The following is a 25,428-nucleotide window of genomic DNA, read 5'->3' on the forward strand; positions in this document are numbered from 1 at the left end:
TTTGCCTGCCTCCACTGCAGTCTCTCACTTTGACCACACTAGCTTCCCGTCTTTGGCAACCTCATGATGCACGGCCTTCATGACCGCTCATAAAAGCTCCAACCTTGATAGGTACGCCCTGCCCGCTTCCTCATCTCCGCCGCAGTACAACCGCCCCCATCACATCATAGCACGCCCCAACTACTGCGGCTCTCAACCCTCTCTTACTCTGTTTCTCTGGTACAGCGCTGCGACACCCGCCAACGGGGCCACAGACTGACCGCACTCTCGATTGTCGATTTATCACGCGCACATTCAGAACACAATCTCATGTCGTCCAGAGTGACCCGCTCCGCCGCAAGGCGATCCACAGGCTCCGCCGACGACAACACGCCCAACCCCAATCCCCCACCTCCACCACCTCCACCACCGCCTACCCGCGCGCCTGCCTCAAATCGTAAGAGGAAGACCGCTCCGCCCAGCTCAAGCCCGGAGCCGGAAGCAGAGCAAGAGGAAGAAGCACCTGCTCGAAGCAGCCGTGCTAAGCGCACCAAAGTCGACTCTCAGAAGAAGCACGCTCGCTCGAAGAAGGCCAAGGGCAAAGCCGCCATGTCTGCCGCCGAGTCTGTGCCAACAGCCCCGCAAGAGGACGTCAGACTGACATCAGACAGCCAATCGAACAATCCTACAGACGAGAAGATGAGCACGCCACAGCCCTCATCGGCACGACGAAAGGGCGCCCGCAAGAACGACGGCTCGCGGCGGAACCCCAAAACGCCCGGCAACGACGCCGACCCCGACGCTCCTTCCACATCGCTACGAAGCTCACGCAAGGCAAACAATGCCGAGGAAGACACCGCCATGGAGGATGCGCCAGAAGAGCAAGAAGACGAGACACGGCCTCCAGGCGAGGACAGCGATGAAGACGACGAGGAAGGTCCTGGTGGTCGCTATGATGAGGATGACGATGAGGATGATGACGACGACGACGATCCGTTCTCGTCAGGCTTCCTTGGTCGTAATCCACACAGTCTTGCAGCTCTGCGGCAGCTGACAGGCATGATGTCAGGCACCACCCAGCGGCTGCGAGGCATCCTAGAGCAACTTCGATCGGTGGACGTCACAATGCAGCTAGTAGCTCTGCAAGAACTGTCTGAAGTGCTTCTCATTTCTACCGAAGACAACCTGGCTGGCCATCTTCGCCCCCGATGCGTACGTGAAGGAACTGGTCAAGCTCATGCAGCCGAACGAATTTACAGGCGAAGAGAATCCCGAGGTCATGCTCCTCGCATGTCGTTGCCTCGCCAACCTGATGGAGGCTCTCCCAGCGGCGACGGCAAACATCGTCTATGGAGGCGCTGTGCCAGTCTTGTGCTCCAAGCTGTTGGAGATTGGCTTTATTGATCTGGCTGAGCAGTGTCTAAGCACTCTGGAGAAGATCTCTGTCGAGTTTCCTTCATCGATCGTACGCGAGGGTGGCCTGACGGCGTGCCTCACGTTTCTCGACTTCTTCGCAACGAGCACGCAGCGCACGGCAGTCACGACTGCTGCCAACTGCTGCCGCAACATTCCTGAGGACTCTTTCCCGACCGTCCGCGACGTAATGCCTGTGCTCGAGAACATCTTGAACAACAACAGCGATCAGAAGGTGGTGGAGCAAGCCTGTATCTGCGTTTCACGTATTGTACAGAGCTTCCGGCATCAGGAGAGCAAGCTTGAAGAGCTTGTCAGCAAAGGGCTGCTCAAGGCTATTCTGCGATTACTGCTGCCTGGATCCACCAATATGATTGGTCACAATATCCACACCCAGTTCCTTCAAGTGCTTGCATACACTGCGAAAGCCAGTCCAACGCTGTCCGCTGAGCTCTTGAAAATGAACGTTGTGGATACCCTGTACCAGATTCTCACAGGAGTTTCGCCTCCATCGGGTGCCGAAGACGTTGCAGCCAAGATCGACTCTGTGGTCATCATGCAGGCGCTTATCCACCGACCCAAGGACCAAGTGTACGAGACTCTGAACGTCATCTGCGAACTTCTCCCAGATGTACCCAAGGATGGCCTGCTCTACCTCGACGACCTCAGAGATGCCGGGTACCCCGGCAATGAACCCCAGCCGCTGTCTACTGAGAACAAGCAAACGTCAAACGAGAAGCGCATCGAGCTACTGGAGGGTTGCAAGCCCGAAGTTAAGCGCTTCGCTGTTATCCTTCTCCCCACCCTCACAGATGCTTACTCGAGCACGGTAAACCTTGGTGTGCGAGAGAAGGTCTTGTCTGCTCAATTGAAGATGCTGTCAAATCTAGACACAGACATCTTGGAGGAAGCCCTGCGCTCGGTGCCATACGCCTCGTATCTCGCTTCCATCTTCTCACAGCAAGATCACCCTAGTCTGGTCACATATGCACTCCAGGCAGCTGAGCTGTTACTTAAGCGGCTGGAATCAATCTATCGCTATCAGTTCTATCGCGAAGGTGTCATTTCGGAGATTTCGCATCTAGCCAATCGCCCGTCACGAACTCCCGAAGTTCAAACTAAGCCCAAGACAACCTTAGAGATTGAGGAGGCAGCTGAGTCTGCCCCAAGTTCGAGCTCTTCTGGTGGTGATCTTGACATGGAGCAAGAGCCGATCCAAGATGTCGAGATAGAAACACAATCTGAGGATGGCGACGACGACGACGGCGAGAACGAGGGTCGCATTGAAACCCACGACATGCAAGATGATGACGATGATTCTGATTCTTCCTCTTCCTCCGATCGGCCCGAGCCTCCCGTGGTGCAAAACATTGAGGACATCATCACTCTACGAGCCAAGAAGTTCCTCGAGGTCCATGAAAAGGACAGCGACAAGCCCATTCGCGACAAGGCGTCGGCTGTCCTGGAAGACCTCAAATCGCTCGCAAAGGAGATTCGCGGATGTATCCAAGAGGGCACGCAGAGTAAGTGCACGGAACTGTTTACACGACTTGCAAACTACTTTGAAGGCGATGCGCTGGACAGTATCACCAGCTATGAGTTGAAGTCTTCCAAGATCGTGGATGTGCTGCTCGAAGTCTTCTCCACAGCCTCACCTCTCAGTAGCGTCGACCATCGAGCGATATTTCTGGAGGTTTTCATGGGACGTAGCAGCCAGGCGAAGATCAAGACTGCAAGTAGCGCGTCGCCAGCGACACCGTTCAGCTCATTGGTCAACAAGCTCCAGGACCTTTTGAGTAGATCGGAGCATTTCGAAGTCTTCACCGTCCATCAGCATGCGCACGACGGCCGTGGTGGTGCTACTTCCATGCTAGCCAAGCAACTCCGACTAAAGCTTGTGGCTGATGAGGACTCTGGCATTCCCAAGTCGTATCGAAACATCATGGTATCAATTCACGCAATCGCCATGTTTAAGGCACTGGACGATTATCTGCGACCTCGCATTAGCGCCTCTGAGCGTCCTCGGGGCTCGCGAACACGGGATCAGTTTGCAGCGTATGCTCAGGCTCTCGCCGAAGGCCGTGCCCCACCGCCACCACATACACCTACTGATTCTACGAGCCGACAGGCAAAGAAAGCGGCAAAGTCAAAGTCAAGCCCCAGCGACGACTCTCAAGCGGGACCCAGCTCTGCGACGAGAGACAAGACCCGCCGATCGAGCAGACGCCAGCAGAATCAACTACCACCACCACCTCCACCACCTCCGGTAATCCCTCGCTCAAACGACGACCAAGATCAGGTAGAATGTGCAGATGAAGAGCGCTTGTCTGACGACGAATCCATGGCCGATACCAGCGCCCTAAATGCGATCGTGGATGATCTGGAAGAAGAGCTTGACGAGGATACGCATGATCCGTCTGCAGTTAGTGTAGAGGTTGCGCCCACTGGAAAGGCTACCGCTCGCAAAGAGGATGGCACTAGAATTTCTACCCCAGTGCAAGGCACCCCCATGGCCAAGCCTCCCTCAGAGACCCGCACGCCGTCATCTCGATTGTCAGCTCTGCTCCAAGACTCCGCTCTGCAACGACTCGGAAATGCCGCGAGCGCGCTTTCCTATGCAGCTGCGGTCCAGTCGACGCCACAAGATTGGCACATTGAGTTCAGCGTCAATGATCAACCAATCTCGAACGACACAACCATTTACCGTGCTGTACATTTCAGTCAGTCTCAGCCCCCAGAGATTGCACATCGAACCGTATGGAATGCAGTCCACACCATCAAGTTCAAGCGCGTTCAAGGCCCGCCTCCAACTGAGTCAAGCTCGCTTACGCCACCCCCGGAGTCCGCATCTGAGGCCTCAGGAATGCCAGCATCCTTAGATCAACATCCTGTGACATCTGGTATTCTACGTCTGTTGAGCATACTTCACGGCTTGAACGCTCATTTGGATGACATCCTGTCCGACAACAAGGATCAGATCAAACACAACGCAGAGCCACTTTCACAATTCGTCAATACAAAGTTGACAGCCAAGCTCAATCGCCAATTAGAAGAGCCGCTGATAGTAGCGAGCAATTGCCTGCCAACTTGGAGCGAAGACTTGGCTCGCTTCTATCCCTTCCTCTTTCCCTTCGAGACCAGGCATCTGTTTGTCCAGTCGACCTCCTTCGGCTACTCCCGTTCCATGACCAGATGGCAGAACTCGCAGCCAGCGAACGACTCGCGACGTGACCGTCACCGTGATGAGCGTCCGTTCCTGGGCCGGCTCCAACGTCAGAAGGTCCGCATCTCGCGCTCGCGCATCTTGGAGTCAGCGATGAAGGTCATGCAGCTGTACGGAAGCTCGACCAGCCTCTTAGAAGTAGAGTATTTTGAGGAGGTTGGCACTGGACTGGGTCCCACACTGGAGTTTTACTCCACCGTGTCCCGAGAGTTCTCAAAGAAGAAGCTCAAGCTGTGGCGAGAAAACGAATCTTCGGAAGGCGAATATGCGTTTGGCAAACGTGGACTTTTCCCAGCTCCTATGAGTGCAGCAGAGGCTGCATCTATCAATGGCGAGCGGCGGCTGGAGCTGTTCAAGACTCTTGGCAAATTCGTCGCTAGGTCAATGATGGACTCGCGCATCATCGACGTGTCGTTCAATCCTACGTTCTTCCGCATCGGTGATAGCGACACCACAGTCCTCCCCTCTTTGGGGGCTATCAAGTCGGTCGATGAGGGGCTCGCAAAATCGCTCAATCTCCTCAAACAGTTCGCAGACGCGAAGTATCTTGTGGACACAAACGACAGTTTGACATCTGCGGAGAAGACGCAGGCGTTGAAGGACATCCTCGTTCAGGACTGCCGGGTTGAGGATCTTGCCTTGGACTTTACTCTTCCTGGATACGATACGATCGAACTCATCGACAATGGCGCCAATACGGCCGTTACGATCAACAACGTTGACAAATACTTCGAACATGTGTTGGACTTCACACTCGGGTCGGGAGTGCAACGCCAAGTAGATGCGTTTAGGGTTGGGTTCAGCGAGGTGTTCCCCTACTCAGCTTTGAAGGCGTTCACGCCAGATGAGCTAGTCATGCTTTTCGGTAGGACCGACGAGGATTGGACTCTCGAAAGTAAGTGTTCCTGTGTTCGTATTGTGAATTTCGCTGACTTCCTATAGCTCTCATGGACTCGATCAAGGCGGACCATGGCTACAATCTCGACAGCAAGAGCGTGCGCAACCTCCTCCAGACAATGAGTGAATTTAAAGACCAGCAGCGGAGGGACTTCCTGCAATTCATCACCGGCAGTCCGAAGCTGCCTATTGGAGGTAGGTCTACGTTGTATCTGATTTATCTTCAAGATTGCTAACTCTTCTCCAGGTTTCAAGAACCTCACGCCCATGTTCACGGTCGTTTGCAAGCCAAGCGAACCACCATACTCGTCGGACGATTATCTGCCCTCGGTCATGACGTGTGTCAACTACCTCAAAATGCCAGACTACAGCACCGTGGACATTTTGCGCGAGAAGCTCAGTGTGGCTATCAGGGAGGGCCAGGGCGCTTTCCATCTTTCTTAAGTTGTCTTTGGGGATTTGCAATTATACCATGTAATACGACATCAGCATATGGGTAATGAGAATGGATGGACGGATACGCATTGCAGGTGCCAAGGATCATTGGGGCGTTATTTAGTCTTATGGAATGGCGACGCTGGTTTTATAGCAGTCCAAAGGGATGTACTGTAGACATCGCGCTAATTTTATGCTGAATGCCAGTGTTGTTTGAACTTTGATTTATTTATTTGTGTGCAAAAGCACCAAACCGCTATATATTCTCCCCTCAGGCCTCCGCCTTCTCCACCTGCCTCATCCCAATCTTGACCATGGGACTCTGCATCAACGTCTCCCAATTATGGATAAACAGCGTCTGTTTCAAACTGACCCCCATCTCCGCCGTGCCCCTCTCCAACATCTCCTTATCATACTTGTCCACCTCTTCCCCCAGCCCCGCCCCCTCCTTCACCCTAATCATCGCAGCCACAAAATTACTCGCATCCTGCAACGCATTGTTTAGTCCCTGCCCGCGATGCGGCGTCATCGGATGCGCGGCGTCCCCACACAGCGTGATGCGGCCCTGTCGATTGTCCCACGCCGCGCTGTTGGCCCAGTACGTGCCTTTGTCGAGGGGGAGGGATAATGAGGGATCGATAGCGGCGCCGGCGGAGCGCCAGGGCTCAGCGTACATGGCAGCGCGGGATTTGAAAAAGGACATGCGGCCAGACGGGGTGCTGAGGTCTACGTCCGCGGGGACAGAGGCGTCAGTCCAGGATTGGAGGACTTGGAATGTCCATGTTGCAGGGTCGGCAGGATCGGGGACGTCTTGGACTGTGTTGTTTCGTTAGTATATGGGGAAGGGGAAAGGGGGAACGGGGAACAGGCATACTAGACAGCCAAAACATCGCGCCGTTATCCGGATGTATACTCGTGATGAACAGTTGGTTCATGTCGCGTATCTTCCTCGCCAGTTCGCCGGGGACTTTCGACGGGAAGTTGAACATGCTGACAGGCACGTCTGTTAACTTTGCGGCGTCTTCGCCGACGAGTACGCTGCGCACGCGTGATTTGGCCCCGTCGCTGCCAACCAAGATATCGCCCTCAACCACTTCCCCATCCGCAAACTTCACCTCCACCTTGTCTCCTTTGATCTCCGCGCCCACGAACGTCTTGCCATATCTTACATCGATCCCCTCGGCAAACAAATTGCGCATTTTCTTGCGGCTCACGCGACATGGTTTGTCGGCGCCCATTTCCATGATCAGCTCGCCCGTCGCGCCATTGTAGATGGGCAGGCCAGTGACGGCGTCGGGGGACTGCGTGGGGTCGGCGTAGGCTTCGTTGAAGCGGGCAACGAGGGATTCGGGCAGGCAGGAGGCGATGTGTGAGCTGCCCCAGTGCAGGGTCATGCCCCATTCGCGGGGGCGGGTTTGGTAGGTTGAGGGGGTTTCGGATTCGAAGATTGTGAAGGGGATTGAAGCCTTGAGGGTGTGAGTATGGATGAGTGGTATGTGGTTATGAGGATTAGTATGATGTGAGGGATATGGAAAGTGTACCTTCTTCAGACCTTGGGCAATCAAGAGTCCACTCGTCCCTGTTGTGCCATATCAGCAATCGCGGATTGCAATTGCCCCTCTATCGACATACCCGCTCCGATGATGAGGACGTGAGGTGGTTTGGTGCCATTGGTCGCCATTATGGAAGTTTGATGCTTGTGAAGCTACCAGGACACGCGACAATATAGAAGAAGTTCAATATCCTCAAGGACAGCATGATCAATGCATCCATTCACACTACCAGCCATTTGGCGACTGGCTGGCGGCAGTTACATGGTGCTAGTGTGTCTAGTGCTAGTGCGGCAGTCGTTTAAGGGTCTTGTTGGTGGGGTGTCGATCCACATGCCGAGGGAGGCCTCGACCATCAAATCTGCTGCTTGGTGATGCAATGATACATCTGCCATGGCTGAATGAGTCTTGGGCTGTTTCCATGTCGGCATCGCATACGAAGCTAGTGCTTTGTAAGAGCGATGATCATCGTGTAGAAGTCTTGAGCTGTGAACGTGCATCTTTATGATCGGTTCAGACGTCGTGCAGTAGGCTAGATACCCCTCGGAAAAAAACTCTGTATCATGTGCGAAGTATGCTGTATCAAAATCTCAAATCGAAACCGTACGGAAAGTATTGATTTGATGTTTAGTAGGGTCCAGCGAATTTGTGGAAGAAGGTTTAGTCCGGCCGGATCGTGCATTTCCTTGGCATGCCGTTCTTCCCAATTGGATACAACGGCTCGTTCCATCTGACAATTCATCTTCTCGGAACAAGTTCATGCGAGGTCTCCAATAGCAGCCATCGCTCTACTCCGCAGTTGCTTCTAACCTGAGACATGTAGGTTCCGTTCAGCCACAGACGTTAACCAATGCTCGCCCTCTTTGGCCGGTGTCCTTGGTCGGCGAATCGGGAACTGTCGACAACCTCCATCAGCTGGTCGCGAGCTCAAGGCCCGCTCGTCCTAGCTATGCAAGTGGCGTCTTTGAGTTCCCTGCGCCGCGTGCCCGCGTGAGTCGGCCCGTCGTGCGCTGTGCATACTACTTACAGAACTCAACCCTGCTCTGGACGTCTTGTCGGGACGCTGACAAGGGCAAACCGCTGCCTGCCGGACGTTTCCTGGCGGAAGAACACCATTTTATTAAACCTCGCAACAACTCAACAGGGCGCTACAAATCACAAAAGTGGCCGGAAGGGTCCAATTCTGACAGCCTCTGAATCCCCAAATCGGCGTTCTTCGGCAACATCTGGTGAAAGCAGAACCTCTGGATAGAGGAAGCACACGATGGCAGGAAACGCTACCAACGACCTACAGCATGTTGTACAACAAACAGTGCCTGGAGGCGAAACCGTCGACCCAGTATCCGACGATGCCGACTCCGCATACGGGGATGTAGTGTCCGAAACGGCCTCTTTGACTTCTAGCATCATGAAGGGCCGCTACGAAAACGGAAGACGCTACCATGCGTACCAGGATGGAATTTATATGTTTCCGGACGATGAACAAGAACAGGATAGACTTGATATCAAGTACGCGTCGTTGCAAAATGTGTTTAGCGATAAGATTGTATTTGCGCCATTGGAGGACCCACAGCAGATTCTGGACATTGGTACGGGGACTGGCATATGGGCGATAGATGCTGGCGAACTTTTCCCTGGTGCAACAGGTGTGTGAATTGTCAATTGCTGTCTGGATTATTAGCTAAGTGTACAGTAACCGCGACGGACCTAAGTCCTATCCAACCAACATGGTGGGTGTAATACAGCACTCCGATATGCAAAACCACTGACGCACCTCAGGGTACCGCCAAACGTCAAATTTGAGATCGACGACGCTGAACAAACCTGGACCTGGGACGACAACTTCTTCGACCTGGTCCACCTGCGGACCATGACCGGCTGCATACGAAATTGGGACAAGCTTTTCGCTCAAGCATTCCGGTAAGTCTCTTCGAGATAGCTCGCTCAAAGCACGTGCAAACAGTCTTTCAGGCACACCAAGCCAGGCGGCTACATCGAACTCCAAGAAATGGACTACATGGGCGTCATCCAAGAAACCTCTCGCAACCCCGGTACCTCCTTCGTCACATGGTGTACCGAGCAAGGCAACGCCGGGAAGAAAGCCGGCATCGTTCTGCGCACCAGCGTCGAGACGTTGACTTCCGCCCTGCAAAAAGCCGGCTTCGTGGACTGTCAGGTCTTCGAGTTCAAGCTGCCCATCGGACCGTGGCCAAAGTCCCGGCGGTTACGAGATGCGGGTTTGTTGCAGCTGAGTGCGATGCTGGAAGGTATCGAGGGTTTGAGTTTGCGGCTGTATACTTTCTATGCAGGCTGGAGTCTGGATGAGTTGAAGGTTCTGCTAGCCAAGGTGAGGACGGAATTACGAGATCCTGGATGTCACGCGTATTGGCCCGTGTAAGTCTCTTCAATCACCTGAAGCAAATGTATTACCTTGCTAACGTCAACAGCATCGTCGTCTACGCAAAGAAACCCTTGGACCCATACTCATCGTCATCATCCTAATTACAACCTCAATAATAAATACAAACAAATCACTTCCTACATGACATATTAAAAATCGTGATGCGAAAAGTTCAGTGAACAAACTCATCTCACTCAATAGCACTACAAAAATATTAAATCCGCTGCCATCAACCTCACTTCAACAAAGCCTATCACCACCCAAACGCAGCACGGTACTCTCCGCCATCACCATCCTTCTCCTCCGCCCAAACTCTCGCCACCCACCCCTCCCATTCAAAAGGAAACACCTCAAAACTCAACCCATCATCCGCCACTCTAACATTGCACTCTGATCCCTCGATATGCTCAATTTCTCCTTCATCGGTTGTGCGGTACCCAGTACGCGCTTGGTCTATCAAGCCTTCCAGCGCCTGCTTTGTCTGCTCATGGGTGCCACAATACCCGTTAAATTCGACGATGTCAGAGGGTGCGTTGATGTAGATTGCTTTGACGTGGTATGTTGTGGCCGGTGGCTGTGAAGTGGGGCTGTTCACGGACCCTGGTGCTGGAGTCTTTGTGGGGATGATGAAGGGGCCGAATAGCGAAGTGAATGGAGCGACACGGTCATCTGAGGCTTTTGCGACGGGCTTGGAGGTTGGTGGCTTTTTGGGCGGAGATGGTGAGCTGTCAGGGGGTGTGGGGGAAGACATGGTCGTGTGGGTAGGAGTTGAAAGAAGGAATGTGGTGATGAGTATTATGAAGAGTGGGAGCTTGCTACCTACGACGCACTGGAGTGGCATAGCTATTTGCTAGGCGATCATCATACGGACAAGCTGCCGTACATGTGACAGGTGATTCAACAGGGGAAAGATACTCATCAAAACGTTTTCCTTCCGGGAAAATCTACATGGCCCTACACCACGCCAGAATTTACTCATGCGCTCGTGCCAATCAGTGCACGGCTATTGGTATGATTTAGAACATTGGAAATATCGACATAAAAAAGACTGTCTCATATGTGCCACCTCGTACCTCTTTCTCTCCCCTCTACTCCGCATCAACCAAATACTCACGATCCGGTCAATTATCAGTACAACCATCCATCCGCAGTCGTTCAGGGTTCTTGTCATCCACATCCATACCGACCTCCTCTATATGATACTGCACCCAATATCTCTGAATTCTCTCCGCCACGTCCCCCCTCGGCAAAAAGAGCTCGCACGACATGCCATCATCCGCCAGTATAGCATTAACACCTCCCTCACTGCTATTCGTGCTGCGAATCATTTCGGAAAGATTCCATTCATGTACATATCGGAAACCCAAACCACCTCACTCTTCTTCCGCATCTGCAAGCCACTCTGCATTCCCATCGTCCCAGTCACCACCCATCTCATCATCTCCCCCCTCTTTCTCCTTCTCTACCTGATACTTCATCACGCACTCATATCCCTCCACCCCTTTTGGCTTAAAGACCTTACACGACATTCTGCCTTTCCCGTACTGAGCCCATTGTTTGCTCTCTTCGTTGACCAGGAGAGCATTGATGTTTTCAACGATTTTGACGAGTTCGGCCTTTGCTTCTTCTTTGGTGGCGAAGGCGCCTGACTGAAGTCGTAGTGTTGGGGTGTTGGTGAAGAGGATCCAGGATTTTGAGGAGGACGTAGAGGGGGGGTTTGTGGCGTCTTGTGGGTGGCGGTCGGTAGTGTTCTGCGTGGAAGAAGACATTTTGTGGGTGGTCGTGGCGGGAGGGAAGTGGGGAGAGGGTTTCTTGTCATAGCTGAAGCTGTTTGCTATGAGTTCTGGGCTGGAGGTCGTGATTGGGTGTCTGCTGATGAGGTTGATACATGCTACTGGTTGTCAATTCACATCAAGCCCGGGTGGTCTGCTTGCTGTACAGAAAAGACGCAGGTGGGCTCGCTGCTATTTTTGGCTGTTCCGTAATTTCGATGTCAAGCTGATGACGCTCAATTATTTCACAGTGTATCACGAAGCAGAGAAACAAGCCGTCAATGCAGCAAAACGTGTTGTAATAGACAAATTAAAGCGAACTGTCCACATCCCTCTGCCTTCTCACAGTTAGTTTTGTTTCATTCAATCCAACACCTGCGAGTGTCAAGCTTGCTGAAGGAGTCAGACACAAGTGGCGCATGTTTCCGAGCAAGCAAGAGTGGCTTGCTTGACGTCTCATGGTCGTGATACCGAGGCGGAGAAAGTGTACATCATACACCTTGCCACGATCGGCATAGTCGCACGAGAGAGTACAAATAATGCCTGAAAAGCCATGACTTTGCGAAACACCAAATCAGTTTAGTAATTCTCACAGTCTATCTGCCTATTACGTTCATTGTCGATTGCTTATACACTCCAGCTTGCCTGGGAATCAGTTGTATCCATGCTTTCGCATCTTCAAGCGATTCAAACTTCGCCATAACTTTGGTGCCTTTGTGGGGTCCAACGGTAAGATCTTGCATTCCTCGGTAAGTTGTCACACACACATGAGCACGAATTCTGATCTGATATTGCTGAGAATGGTCCGAATCGCGTCGATCTGGGAGGCGTTCATGGTGGAAGTCATGATGTGATGCAGATCGAATGACAGGGACGGCGGCCGTCTGTCATATAGTAGTACTTCAAAGGTCTGTTATGGGTATCACATGAAGAAACCACAAGCACTTCATATGCATATGCCAATCAATTCAGTGTAAAAATCAAGCCTCTTTGCAAGCACCGCCAGATTCCCGGTTCCCGCCGACTCTCCAAACCCTACATGCCAATCCACCATCTAGATTCCAACTCACAACCTGCCTCCTCACATCCTCTCCGTATCTCACATATACCCGTCTGAAAAGCTCTCCGCAGGCGAAAAGATCAAAGCCGAAGTCCTCTCGATCCTGCAAATCGACCTGAAAACTGACCCTTTCGCCAGGTTGGCCGTGCAGAACCATGCGTTGTTGGCGATTTCTCCTACACTCACACATATGTTTGCGCGCATCGTTCCATGTTAGGCAGGTGCGTAAAACGGTCTCCTGCCATCCTGAAACGGTCCGATCTCGCTGGACGATAGTGAAGGGGGCTGCTGAGGGGTTCAAGGGTGAAATGAAGTTGGCAGAAGATGCGACATGCCGCATTCGAGAGGATGGTACGTTCTGTGCCAGAAGTTGTGAGCCATAGGCTTGGAAGTAGCCTCTTGGAGCGGAAAGCGTGAAGCCATTGACGTCAAACTCTTCAATATCTCTCAGTTCATTCCCGGGGTGTTCGGTCTCGCTTGTGGGGGTTCACATATCTCGCGGAAGTTACAGAGAGCTAGGCAGTCACAAGAAGGGTTGTATATCGTATAGCGTCACTGAAAAGTTTGTTTCATGGACGTTTTACATCTGTCCAGATCATTCTCCATGCTTCCATTTCGTTAAAATTCTTGCTTTCCGACATCTTGATCACTGATTCAACGACGTTTCAACTACCCTAACCCTCATCAACACATCTACCCCAGCACTGACCGCATACCCCAGACCGTGGCCTGCGTCCGTAATCTGGGAGTACCTCACCTGAGAGTCTTGCTTCATAGTCGCAACAGTCCTGCGCGCGCTGTCTACTGTAAGTGAGACCGAGGAAATGCTGGTTGGTTGGGAGGTGGATGGGTAGTCTACGAGCGTGACCCAGCATTTAAGTTCCGTGGTCGGGGCTATTTGTGCCGGTGGTGTCTGTGCCGGGGGTGATGAGCTGGAAGGCTGGTGAGTGCGTTCGAGAGACATGAGAAGGGGAGAGAAAGCTTTTGAGACGATGAATGATACCGAGTGGCGAGCAGGGTAGTTATATGGGACTGAGCTGGCTGCAAGCTTGCTTCAGACGATCACATGGAGTTGTCAGTGCGGAGTGTGATTGTTGATGGGGACGCAACTTCGCGAGCCAAACGTGACCGCGAAGATCTTGATCGTGATAATAATTCGTGAATCGAGATACAACGGACATGCTGAGTCGCATCCGTTCAAAAGTTGTGAAAAACTCAGGCTGACTCATTGAACCTATGCACCTCTCTCTTCTCCATTAAGACTCGCAACATCCCACTCCATTTGCAGCGCTGATCAATGAAACTCATGGAATTGACTCCCTCTTCACAAATTTATCCTCTTTCCCGTACATTCCACTCTACTGATGGGTATATTCCACCAAATGGATCGTTACACGTTAGTGTTTCTCGACATTGCCCCAAGACGAGGAGCCTTCGGCTTTCTTCAGGCTGAAGATAAGGATTGTGGCGGGTGACGAGGTGCAGCCATGTTGATCGATTCTGATAGATAACGTGATGGCACCTGAATAAGACGTTATAGACTACCAGTAAACACGGAACATGGATGTTCGCGCGCAGTGAGAAGATTGGAGACTGAACAGACACATGGTAAGAGCTAGGTAGTGGAGCACTGAAGACGTTTTGGGGCCGTAAGCGCGGGGCTCAAATACTCAGCCTAACAGAGTCAGCAGCAGCTGTCTAGATGCTCTTAGTCCTTCTCGTGTTCAGGATCAAGGTGGGTGTCTTCTAAACACAGCGATCCAATCGGACCTGTTGGTATCACTACAGTGGTTTGGGCACAGAGAGAGACTGATAAGGGAATAGCAACACAGCTTCATTGACAAACGTTTTGTTGTTCTAGTGTAATATAGCGATTTAATTATAGAGGGCTAGTAGAGAGGAGGTTCTATAGGAGCTGAGTAGCAGCTAAGTCCTCACATACTATCAAAACCAGAGAGGTGATCAGACCTTCTTCGTCAACCATCTATTAGTAATCTTCGACAATGCAGCAAACAGAGAATGTTTCAAAGAACCACTGCGCGCTGTACAAGGAGTATGCGAGTTCAAGCACATCTTTCTACTCTATCCGTCTACCAACTTTTCAACAAATCGCCACCCTTAACAATGACAACTCCCCAGCTCTACGCGCCATTCTTCCTCCTCTCCTCCAACATCTCCTCAACATGTCCGTTCAACCAATACTCTCCTAGCACATCCTCGCTCATATCCCCCGCGCCACTAATCGTACCCTTGCACCCCTTCTCCCCACACCCACACTCAAACGGCTGCGCCATCTTCCACTCGGTGCTCGGGTACCAAAACGTCAGCTCGTCGCCCTCCTTCAAGTCCCTGTCTGGCGCCACGCGGACCTCCCACCGTGCCATGTCGAACACCAAGCTGGGCCGGCACGAGTGGTTGATGTACACTAGGTCGCAGTTCAGCTCGATGTGCAGGTCGCGCGAGGCTTGCACGGAGGAGTAGGCGACGACGGCGGGGGTCGGGGTTGTTATGCGGGCGAAGATGGAGTTGGCGGGCAGCGAGACGAGGGAGATGGAGCGGCTGGCGAAGGAGCCCGGGTTACGCTCGACGCGGAGGAGGCGTGTGAGGTCTGGTTTCACCCAGGCGGGGATGTTGGACCCATCTGCCTTGGGATAGACAGTTGGTGGTGTTGTGGTAATAGTCTTGGCATGAGGTTTGCTGCCGTTTGAGGCGGGTGGTGGGACAGCAGTGGTAGCTGAAGGAGGAGACATGTTGGTCTAGATCAACTTTAGACGGTAAGGACTGATGTCTGTGAAAATGTAGTGAATTGTATAAGTTGTTGTTTGCTTCAATGAGGGGTCCTATTTTCTTAGGTTCAGCTTCACGACAGCAATTCACTCAAAACAGATGCCCCTCATTCAACCTCGCTTCTTAGGCGTGCTAGGCCCACTGCAGAAGCTGTTTTTCCATAGCTGTGGAGATGCTGCGGCTTGTTCCATATGGCCGGAAGTCTTTCAGTGTCTGTTGGGGCAGGGCGGCAGACAAAGACCCGAGGTACAAGGTGTTGCACGGCTGGCGAATGCCCTCGTGGGGCTCACTGCCTATGTAAGATGTACAGTAAGAGCAAGTCTGCAAGGCACGGGTCAGGGTCAAGGCCTTGGAAGTCTTGCGTGGGTGCTGCATGTGGAGGCTTTGGTGGTGACGTTCCGGCGGTTGTTCCGGCGCGAGCCTTTGTTTTGCCGAGGCTATCGAATGCAGTCTAGCGCAGCACGTGTATGCTGGTGGTCAATTGAGGAACGGGATTTGAGTAATGAGAAATTGGCATCATGTGCTTGGAATGCTGTACTGTCATTTCCGATGCATAGGCAAGACCACAAGCGATCATTGCGCGACTCTCAATCCCCTATAATGTCTCCTTTGGCCCCTCTGCTCCGGACCCGCTGCCCTCTCCGTCACTGCTGATCACGCTCGCGCTTTCCAATCCCATCTTGCTGGTATCGTATCCGTTCGCCAACAAGTACTCTCTGAATTTGATGTCCTCCTGGTCAATAGTATCTTGGCCGATATGTGGGAGCAAGAGAACCAGTCCAGCAGCAAGGAACGCCAGACTCGATGCTACGAAGAACGGGTTCCGACCTGCCGCGATTGTGTCGGCACCTGCTGCTTTCTGGATGGCGTCGAGGGCGTACGAGCCTGCAAAGGCACCGATCTTGCCGAACGCAGCAGCAAAGCCGTAATATTGGCCTCTGTCCATGATTAGCATCTTTGTTTTCAATACGATCTGGAGAAGTAAATCATACCTGATTCCAGTCGCACACGTCTTCGAAGCGATGAGCCCAATGTTGTCACCAGGCCCAAACTCGCCCAGAGCCAAGAAAATGCCGTACACGACAACAAACCCAGCAACGTTCTTGGGGTCATTCAGATAGGGGTAGCATCCCGCCATGATGAAGCCGATCAGTCCTTGAAGGGCCACTCCAATAAACAGCGTCTTCTTCGGGCCCATGGACGGCATGTCCGCCACAAAAGCACCAGCTAGACAACCAGGCATGTAGAAGAAGTTGATCAAGATATTCCACGCAAGTGACTTCCACAACGGCGCTGATTCACCAAGGAGGTTTGCCAGAATCGACGTCGAGTAGATGCCGAACGAGTATGCGCTGAAGTCGTAGATGAACCAGATGACGCTCACAATGCTGAGTCTGTACCAGTAAAACTTGATGACCAGCAACCATGGTGTCTTCGCTTTCGCAAGTGACTCGCGCTTGAAAGCTTCGGGCTCTGACAGTTTCAGTCGAAGGTACAGGAGCGAAAGCGGTGGTATGATTCCGATACCGAGGCAGACGCGCCATGCGATTCGTAGACCATGGAGCGAGTCTCCTGTGATAACTACGACGATCGTCGCAACGATCGCGGAGATTAAGAACGCGAGGTCGATCTGGACGTTGGTGAAGAGGATGAACCATTTGTTGCGTGAGCCTTCTTTTAATTCTCCAGTCGACTCGGCGCATCCAACACTGCCTGCTGGATATTCTCCGCCAATACCTTTTCATATCAGTCTCGAGACCACACGTGACGAGCCTGGGGATACTTACCGATGCCCAAGAAGAAGCGATATGCGACAAGCGCGGACAGCAGACCAGTCGGACTACCTCCAGCTCCATACGACCCCGTGCCAAGCGCAGCGAACAAGATGATAATGATCGTCGAGGCGAACAGCGACCACTTCCTCGAAAAGTGATCCGACGTGTATCCAAAGAACAGCATACCCACCACCGTCCCTGCAAACGTGATGCTCGCGACATTCGCCTGCGCCGACGAGCTCGCATACGCCGTGGGGTAGATCCTCTTGAGCATGGTGTTGACGGGACCGATGATCTAGACATTGCAATTAGCATACAGATTGTAGCGGTAGTCGCGTGAGGAAACCGTACATTGTTAAGATACCCATCACTAAACAATCCCGCACCGCACGCAATCACAGGCCAGAGGCGTTCCCATCTCCCCTTCTCCGTCCTCGCGACACTAATTCTGCGCTCGGCATCGCCGTCGTAGCCATCGGTGTGCTTCTCGGTCGCAGAAGCCATAGTGTCGGTTCTTGTCGCAGCTAAAGTGGGAGGAGCACTTCTTTTTAGTTACCTTTTCACTTGCGAAGCTACGGTGACATGCACCAAACGGCGATCCTGAGGCTTATATTCCCTCGCGCCGTCGCCATCGCTAGGTACGACCCTGCGCCGCCTCTCAAGGCCCTGTGATCGCCGCCGTCAACCAGTAATCAGACGCCGAATCCCGTCGATGCATGCACGTCACACGAGCCACTTCTTCCTTCGAGGGCATCTTATACCCGGCCAAATGTCCACAGCAACAATACATCACATGCATCTCAACTTCTTCCACCATAGCATTTCAAGTGAAAACCTTCTAGAAACGTTAAAAATACCCAAAAGAATAAAGTTGCTTCAGAACCTTCTATACAGTCCTTCATATTCATCAACCTGAGGTTGGCGCATGACCAAGCTTTGAGATCCCCGCAGAAACCGGCGCCACCGACGCTTGTGCGCGCTCGGGGTCAAAGCTTGCTCGGTGGGTCCGGCGCTATGTTCCGTTGCGAGCATGTGCAAAGGCCCCCAGCGATATTGTCCAACAATTGCCAAGTGGGTATTGGCATGCAAGATGAGAATTTCGGGCGTTGGTGTTGGGGAAGACGGGTTGCCTTTGGGCGGGTTGTAAGGCTGACGCTGATGGTGAGGGTGGAGTTGCGATACGAGATTGAAGCAGCTGGCGGCCTGAAAATTGTTTCTGCGGCACGGGAAGACGGTGCTGTTGATGCTATCACGATCCCAGACAAAATCCTCAAGATGAAAGAATGTATATCTATTGACTGCGCGCATTCGAGCCGCGTCCCAGGGTATCACGCTAACAAGCACACACAAGCATTACACAAACCGTCTGTCAAAGACGCTCTACCTACTCTCCATCCTCCTAATCTGTTCAGGCGTAACATCCGTCTTGCGGATATCCGTCGTCGTCGACCCAGCCGTGTTCTGCCTGTCCATCTCTGCAAACCAGTCCTTCGAGTTCTGCTGCGTAACACTAAGGTTGCGGTCTGTGGTTGGCGTGCGGCACAAATTGCGCGTCGACTCGTGTGATGCGCGGGGTCCGGTTTCAAAACCCATGGTTCTGCCGTTGGAGGAGGCGGTACTCGGTTTATGACCGTGGTGAGTTCGTGAAGCTGGGCGTTCGTATGTTTTTGTGATGACACTGAGTCTGTTGGCCTTGCTGCCGTAGTCGTCCTTCGAGTCTTCGAGCTTTGTCCATGGGCCCTGATCCGCGAGGTCTATTTCGCCATTGGTTGAGAAACTGGGCTCCCCGGACTGTGTTTTCGACGCGGACTTCGATCTCGTTGACGACCCAGATTTTGTTGGTAGCCATGTTGGCGATGACGGGCCAGAAGATGGGGATGGATGCGGCGATGATGGCGACGTTGACTTCGAGGACGGAGAATACGTAGATGAGCGGCGTGTGATAGGGCATGTCGATGATGGGAATCGTGCCGGCGCGGTTGACAGAAAGTGAGATCAATCGGCCGACGGATAAAGCGCATACGCTGGTCCCTCATTAGTATTCTTCTATGTGTAGTTGCAGAGCATCGTGGCCACTTACATTAATCCCAGAGAGAAGAGGGTGATAAGACCTGCTCTACTCTTTCCAGCAAGCCTCAGCATTCCCAGAAACGGTATCGGCAAGAGTAGCACGAACATGTCTAGAACCATGTTGCTAGCAGAATGACCTGCAAACATAGGGAAGAACATGTCCGGATCTTTGCTGCCCCAGCCGATGCACTTTCCTGGCTTTCGCGGATGCCACTCCTTATTGATTGGTTGACATGGAAACAGGGCGAGCATAGAGAAAGCAAAGCCCCAGAGTGAACTGATAGTAATAAGGCCGACCGTGACCCGACGAGCGAGACGGTACTGGGCAGTGGATGTTGAAGCTGCAGTCTCGGCAAAGAGGCGGAGAAACTGAAACAAGATGGCAAGCTTGATGAACGTAGCACTGATACAATACGCCGCGTTTGTCACGTAGATGTGCTGATCCATGTTAGCCATGGTATGCTTAGAAGCTGGAGGTGCTTCTCTGCGCTTACTCTGAAGTAGTCGGAGAGCTGCGTGGAGCTTAACGTCCAGAGATGCAGGCCGAGTCCATCCCCGGGCACTGTGATGGTTAATTGAAAAGATCATATTTCGGGATCAAGAGTTACTTACTAAGGCAGACGAAAGTGTCACCCACAACACTTGCTACGCCGGCAAGCAGAACGAACAGGTCGTCCCAGCCCCATAGCCTATCACGGAAACGAACCCATAAGCGCAGACTGATGGCAAACACAGCCGATAACTTGTACATTCTGTTAACATCGCCAGGATACATAAGGGGAGGGACCATATGCATACCATAAATGTGACCGTAAGGCTTATGATGGTTCGAGGAAGATTGACGTTCGGTACATTGGCATTATCGGGGTGGTCCCTGGGATTCGCATAGGAAGTCATTGTTGCTGATGCACCCTGCGCCGGTAAGGGAATCCAATCGTGAATGCTTCACGTCCAGTGATTGATCGTTCGTGTACGATGTAAGAAGTAAAGCTGTTTTCTACCTCCTACATGTTCCGAGTCGATGATGTGGTTGAGTAGACGGGCCTCGTACAGTGCTCTTACACACCTTGGTCGTACAAATCCGGAATTAGTACGCAAAGCGAGGCTGAGTGAAGGAGGGTCTATGAGACCATATAACGGCAGAGAGGTCCAGGGTCAAGATTACCGGGGAAACTAAAACTTGGTGTGCAGTATCAGTGCTTCACTACCTGGGCCAGGTGCCCTGCCCTAGCGAACATCCTTTTAGGTCGTCCTTCTGCGGGACCCTCCTTAGCATGCCCGAATCCCTGTTGCCAAGTGGCGTTTGGTTCCTATCCTAGTCAGTATGTGACGTTGGACACTGTTTTCGGACCCCGGGAGCTTGAGCTTGGTCAACGCAGCGGTCCGATCGAGGCAGCAGGAATGCAGTGCATGTGTGGGAGTGTGATGTCGTTGGCTCACCACTGCCACATCATAAAAGTTAATATTCCTTTTGAATTGGAAGGTAACTCTCGAGCTACAGGTCGAAGTTTAGGTTCGTTGGGTGTTTGGAAGCTCTGATTGGTGGATACCCTACTGAACAGCCTCGTGCCGGACTAGATGAAACAGGACAGACAAAACCTTGTTCACTAGTCAGGCAAATGGGTCTGGGTCAGTCGAGGTGTTCACCGTTTGTTCTGCACCAACCTTTCCGCATCGCACTTTGACGTCCGGCCCTACTATCGGTCTGACTTATCGAGGTAGTCTACTCGGGAAGGAATGGAAGCGGAAGGACTTGCGTGAGAGAGTACGGCGTTCTGTGTCTCGCGCACGTGCAGGCGACGTATGCGTATTTGCGGCTCAGTTTTCATCTCACAACTCCGTGGTGATCCTCTTGAAACCCGATGCCAGGCTTCAATTGGGGTAAGAGCCGCGCCGTACACCTAAATTCTCACTGCAAGCGAGCTTGTATAGAAAAGGGTGGCCCTAGCCTAAGTCGCTTAGCCGGTGGATCCGTCTGCGGGTGTAAGTTAGCGCGTGCTACAGCAACGGCTCATGTTGCAAGGGTTCCTGCTGCAGGCCATCTAAACGGGAGCCGTTTCGAAGGGTGTTTCCCTCTAGAGAGATGCCAAATTGTCATGAACATGATGATCAATTGTTTGGCCGGTGGACCCTTCCTGAGGGCTATCTAGTCACGTCGGCACGTTGCGATCGCAACTCGGCACTTCTCATCGAGCATACCAAGACTGACAGCCCGCAATCCTTCGGTTGGTGGACATGCAAGATGATCGAACAGGACGTCCCAAATCTGCATCTCTCGGGGTTGTCAAACGTGGCTGTGGACACCTTTCATATGGTGCCGCACTGCACGCTGCGGTCATCAAGCAGCGGGCCCGCGGTGCAACCCCGAGAGTGGCTCGGGACTAATCAAAGAGCCACTGACCACCTGTTTGGTTTTGCAGAGCGCTGTCGATTTCGCAAGGCCCGACTGCAGCACTATAACTGTCAGTCGGTGGTGTGCGGGTGTGGTGCAGTCGCATCATTGTGTCGCTAGGTAGTCGTGCCACAACTAGTTGCTGCTGCATTGACATGCTAGATCCTGGTCGCTTGTTGAGATCCCACAGAATCCCATCCGGCACACTTTCCGTGAGGTGTTGCTGATCCAGCATGTCGTAGTGTCATCACCACGTCGCTGGGATAGGCATGCGTGTCGCTTTTGCGGGGTGTGATGAAACACCAAGGCGGGTGACGAGGCGGAGCGGGCGATATATCGCCGAGTGTAACCAAGCGAGGTGCTGTGGGCAACCACGTTGTGACCCAGAAGCAAGGCACAGGTATCAACACACCCTCCTATATCTCACGCTTTTCCATGCATTTAAGTTTGGCGCACACTTATCACAATCTGATCACAATCAAAAGTCAATTTCCGCACACCAAGGCAGAAGAAATTGTAACCTTTACGGCTGACATGAGTTGTGCTCGCCTGCAGGAAACTTGCTTTTGCTCTGTTCTGCAAGCGATGTCGTACCAAGCAGTATCCGTCAAACACCATGCGTCCATCCTGGATGAAAAATAGTCGTGTATCCAGGCAATACGGACTACGCAAACTCGCCGCCTCTCGAGCAATAAGGCCGATCATATGGGTATTCAACTACATCGCGTATGTTCTCCGTGTAGAACCCTCAGGGGTATCGCACCCCACGTGGGCTTCACGTTGCTCTAGGCAAAGCAATAGACGCTAGCACTCGACCGAGCTCAAGTTTCTGTCGAAGAGAAGGTTAGACGGTTCGCGCGGTTGAGGCGAAAAGTCGAGCTGTCACATACACCTGCATGGCAACGGCATAACGACGGAATTGCATTAGCATATAGGCCTTGGATGCAATCGGTCCTACGATGTAGGTGCAAAGCGACGAGAGGACGAAAAAAAGATTGCGTGATGCATTCGAAGAAGTGCGAATGGTCGACAGTTTCTGCTGTTCGATGTGTCAACGTCTCATCTGCTGCAGTGCAGACAATGGCCTTACAAGTAACCATGGCAAAATTTCTGCAACAGCGTAATTCATCACCTCACAATTGACCACGCCAGAGTTTCCCCAGAACGCATCAACACCTATATACATGCAGGTAATCATTTCCACAGCTCCATCTACCTACATCCACAAAACTCCTGCAGTCTCTACTCATACACCTGCACACATAAAACACGCGCCTCCACTCTCTACACCACAGGTACTACCATTCTCAGCGCGTTCACACCATATGTACATACAACGGGCTCCACCAAGCCAGTAGAAACCCACCCGCATAGCCCGCATCAGTACACCTGCACACTCCAAACACCCATCTCCACTCCGCATGTAGACTATTGCCAGCGCAATCGCCCCATTTCTACACCCATCTCCACCTCACTATCTACACTCGTCTCCACCCCATCTCGGCCCGTCCTCGTCACCACTCCTCCTACTACGGTTGCTCCCGATGCAAATTGGTTACGCACCTCGTCTCGGTGACCGTGGACGGCCCGACCGAAGCACCGTACCCAGAAAAAACTGCATGGATGAACCCATGAGACGGGATCTGGGGATCGAGATATTTAATGGGACAGCGGGAGGAAGCACGCAAGCGTTGATCCTGTTTGAGAGGGACGGCATGGAAGGGGGGGGGGGGGACGAAACAGCGGTGTTTTCTGGGACTGCTGTATGCTTTCATTTGGAATGCTTTTTTTTCCTTCTTCTTTGAGACCACACGTGCTAGATGGAAAGGGATCTGAAATTGTCTCTTTTGAATGTATTAACAAATAAAGTCTCTTCTTGACTCTCATGTCCTCATTGCCATTTCGCAACCGCAGACTTGACCCCGTCATCCCCGGGATGTGCGCGAGCCCTTGACTGAAATGAGGCTCACCATATACGCCGGAATGAACCACTCAGCACCTCCTTGTTCCCCAGCGCTTTGCTGACATCGGCATTCTAGGTACCTCCACTGACACGAAGCTCTCGACAGTGACCTGGTACCTAGGCCCAGAATCGCCTTAAAGATGGATGGTTTTTGTTTTGCTGGACAGAACAATCAACACCTTCTTCCTATTCCTCTGCCCTTACCCCAACGAAATACGCACTTTGTATGGTCATGGCTCGATGGTGGAATCGTGGTCCTGCCGAATACGCAAGCTCTTTGTCCCGCGGACTGAGTTCTCAGTAACGTAAGCGTAGTAGTAGTCCTCAGTAATTCGGTAGACGAACGACATGGCCCCGAGCCGGTAAAAAGATGACGGATGTTTACTCTGCCCTCCATCTGCGCAGTTATCTTCTTTTCCTCAACTGACTGCTCAGTGACCACCTCCTCGTCCCCACCAATACACAATAGCAATGTGTACACACATCACAGCCTATCAGTGCGCATCCAATGTCCAACAAAAAATTATCATATATCGCCTTGCTAAAATGGAAAATCTACGCCCACTCAATACCCCCACCATCTGCTTCTCCCCGTCTGCATCTAAGCAGTCTTCTTCCACTGCCCCCAAACCCCCAACAAACTACTCGTCGTGCCTGCAAGCCCCACAATCCCATCATCAAGATCCACCCACCCGAGCGCTGAGCTCGGAATCATGATATCGCAAAAGTCGCTCAGCAGCTGCACCGTCACGGCGTTAATCTCCTTGGCCACCTTCTTCGTCTCGACAACCTTCTCCGGATCGCTCGATTGTCCCACGCTCTTCTGGCGCAGGTTGAGGTTGTAGTAGCTGTACAGCCCGGATGCGATGCTGAAGGACAGCCCGGTGAACCACGCTTTATACGCCTCCCGTCCGATGCGCGGCGCCGTGCTGAATTTCCGGATCCCCGTGGCGTCGAGCACGCACACATTGTCCAGGAGCATGTACATGGCATATCCCAGCTGTCTGCCGACTGCGGTGAAGCGCAGCACGGGGTCGGTGGCCTTGGCGTCGCTGGCGACGGCGGCGGCGCGGAAGTGCTCGACGAACTTTCCCACGCGCATCAGTTTGCGGGTGGCGCCGAATTGCTTCTTGGTGGCCTCGAAGGGGGCGATGGTGCTGAGGGGGCGGTTGGTGCGGTAGAGGTACCAGGCGAGGAAGCGCGAGAAGTATTGTAGGGTGCGGAGGAGTTTGTCGCGGCCGACTGGGAGTGGTTAGTATTTGGTAGCGGCATATGGTGGGGCTGGCTTGTAAGGGAGTGAGGGATGGGGATATGGGATATAATGAGAGACATACCAGTCGTCGCGACAAACTTCAAGTAATGCGACACCGTCGGGTGGTAAACAAGTGCGTCGGCGACCATCTTGTCAGAGTCTCAAGTCCAGCTTCAGAGGTTGCGATTAAACTTTCAGTGATGGCGGACGATCAACAGTGGATAGTTTGCTTGGGAATGGAATGGAAGTCGCGTGGAAAAGGAGCGTGGAGATGAATGCGGAGGTAATGCGGCTGCGATTGCGGAAGGACCGCGAAACATGTGGTTCCGTGAACAAAGCCGAGGTAGCCACTTCGGCTGGATCACGTTCACGCTGAGCGCGACGTATGACGACGCTACAAGTAAGCGAGAATAATATATGCTTCATGTGATATTTAGACACTTTTTTGTCTTGTATCTG

General features: G+C 52.6%; 11 protein-coding genes across 11 annotated transcripts; 3 read left to right on the top strand and 8 right to left on the bottom strand.

Annotated features, from left to right (window-relative positions):
• Positions 1 to 79: 79 nt before the first annotated feature.
• Positions 80 to 5,956, top strand: SNOG_12428 (hypothetical protein; the record flags this gene model as incomplete). Its single annotated transcript, XM_001802599.1, has 5 exons — positions 80 to 111; positions 321 to 1,137; positions 1,160 to 5,510; positions 5,558 to 5,707; positions 5,760 to 5,956. The coding sequence occupies 5 exons, from the start codon at positions 80 to 82 to the stop codon at positions 5,954 to 5,956; spliced, it is 5,547 nt and encodes a 1,848-aa protein (XP_001802651.1).
• A 200-nt stretch (positions 5,957 to 6,156) lies between these two features.
• SNOG_12429 (hypothetical protein) lies at positions 6,157 to 7,686 on the bottom strand. Its single transcript, XM_001802600.1, has 4 exons — positions 7,580 to 7,686; positions 7,489 to 7,526; positions 6,822 to 7,413; positions 6,157 to 6,763 (listed from the first exon to the last, which is right to left on the bottom strand). The coding sequence occupies exons 1-4, from the start codon at positions 7,626 to 7,628 to the stop codon at positions 6,219 to 6,221; spliced, it is 1,224 nt and encodes a 407-aa protein (XP_001802652.1). The 5' UTR covers positions 7,629 to 7,686; the 3' UTR covers positions 6,157 to 6,218.
• A 1,075-nt stretch (positions 7,687 to 8,761) lies between these two features.
• On the top strand, positions 8,762 to 11,547 carry SNOG_12430 (hypothetical protein; the record flags this gene model as incomplete). Its single annotated transcript, XM_001802601.1, has 5 exons — positions 8,762 to 9,143; positions 9,243 to 9,417; positions 9,469 to 9,844; positions 10,441 to 10,659; positions 11,182 to 11,547. The coding sequence occupies 5 exons, from the start codon at positions 8,762 to 8,764 to the stop codon at positions 11,545 to 11,547; spliced, it is 1,518 nt and encodes a 505-aa protein (XP_001802653.1).
• SNOG_12431 (hypothetical protein) lies at positions 10,152 to 10,649 on the bottom strand (the record flags this gene model as incomplete). The annotated part of the gene is made up of 1 exon (XM_001802602.1): positions 10,152 to 10,649. The coding sequence occupies one exon, from the start codon at positions 10,647 to 10,649 to the stop codon at positions 10,152 to 10,154; it is 498 nt and encodes a 165-aa protein (XP_001802654.1).
• On the bottom strand, positions 11,272 to 11,667 carry SNOG_12432 (hypothetical protein; the record flags this gene model as incomplete). The annotated part of the gene is made up of 1 exon (XM_001802603.1): positions 11,272 to 11,667. The coding sequence occupies one exon, from the start codon at positions 11,665 to 11,667 to the stop codon at positions 11,272 to 11,274; it is 396 nt and encodes a 131-aa protein (XP_001802655.1).
• Positions 11,668 to 12,266: 599 nt separating this feature from the next.
• On the bottom strand, positions 12,267 to 13,694 carry SNOG_12433 (hypothetical protein; the record flags this gene model as incomplete). Its single annotated transcript, XM_001802604.1, has 3 exons — positions 12,267 to 12,554; positions 12,741 to 13,206; positions 13,447 to 13,694. 3 exons carry the CDS (start codon positions 13,692 to 13,694, stop codon positions 12,267 to 12,269), a joined length of 1,002 nt encoding a protein of 333 aa, XP_001802656.1.
• Positions 13,695 to 14,791: 1,097 nt separating this feature from the next.
• Positions 14,792 to 15,578, bottom strand: SNOG_12434 (hypothetical protein). Its single transcript, XM_001802605.1, has one exon. It carries the CDS (start codon positions 15,478 to 15,480, stop codon positions 14,872 to 14,874), a length of 609 nt encoding a protein of 202 aa, XP_001802657.1. The 5' UTR covers positions 15,481 to 15,578; the 3' UTR covers positions 14,792 to 14,871.
• A 534-nt stretch (positions 15,579 to 16,112) lies between these two features.
• SNOG_12435 (hypothetical protein) lies at positions 16,113 to 17,796 on the bottom strand (the record flags this gene model as incomplete). The annotated part of the gene is made up of 3 exons (XM_001802606.1): positions 16,113 to 17,254; positions 17,305 to 17,587; positions 17,644 to 17,796. 3 exons carry the CDS (start codon positions 17,794 to 17,796, stop codon positions 16,113 to 16,115), a joined length of 1,578 nt encoding a protein of 525 aa, XP_001802658.1.
• An 876-nt stretch (positions 17,797 to 18,672) lies between these two features.
• On the bottom strand, positions 18,673 to 19,809 carry SNOG_12436 (hypothetical protein; the record flags this gene model as incomplete). Its single annotated transcript, XM_001802607.1, is given in 3 exon segments — positions 18,673 to 19,083; positions 19,103 to 19,316; positions 19,373 to 19,809. 3 exon segments carry the CDS (start codon positions 19,807 to 19,809, stop codon positions 18,673 to 18,675), a joined length of 1,062 nt encoding a protein of 353 aa, XP_001802659.1.
• Positions 19,810 to 22,852: 3,043 nt separating this feature from the next.
• On the top strand, positions 22,853 to 23,330 carry SNOG_12437 (hypothetical protein; the record flags this gene model as incomplete). The annotated part of the gene is made up of 2 exons (XM_001802608.1): positions 22,853 to 22,874; positions 23,050 to 23,330. 2 exons carry the CDS (start codon positions 22,853 to 22,855, stop codon positions 23,328 to 23,330), a joined length of 303 nt encoding a protein of 100 aa, XP_001802660.1.
• Positions 23,331 to 24,225: 895 nt separating this feature from the next.
• SNOG_12438 (hypothetical protein) lies at positions 24,226 to 25,225 on the bottom strand. The gene is made up of 2 exons (XM_001802609.1): positions 25,052 to 25,225; positions 24,226 to 24,959 (listed from the first exon to the last, which is right to left on the bottom strand). Exons 1-2 carry the CDS (start codon positions 25,116 to 25,118, stop codon positions 24,319 to 24,321), a joined length of 708 nt encoding a protein of 235 aa, XP_001802661.1. The 5' UTR covers positions 25,119 to 25,225; the 3' UTR covers positions 24,226 to 24,318.
• Between the last annotated feature and the right edge of the window lie 203 nt (positions 25,226 to 25,428).

The sequence above is a fragment of the Parastagonospora nodorum genome (genome assembly GCF_000146915.1).
Source record: "Parastagonospora nodorum SN15 chromosome Unknown scaffold_22, whole genome shotgun sequence".
Lineage (NCBI taxonomy): Eukaryota > Fungi > Ascomycota > Dothideomycetes > Pleosporales > Phaeosphaeriaceae > Parastagonospora > Parastagonospora nodorum.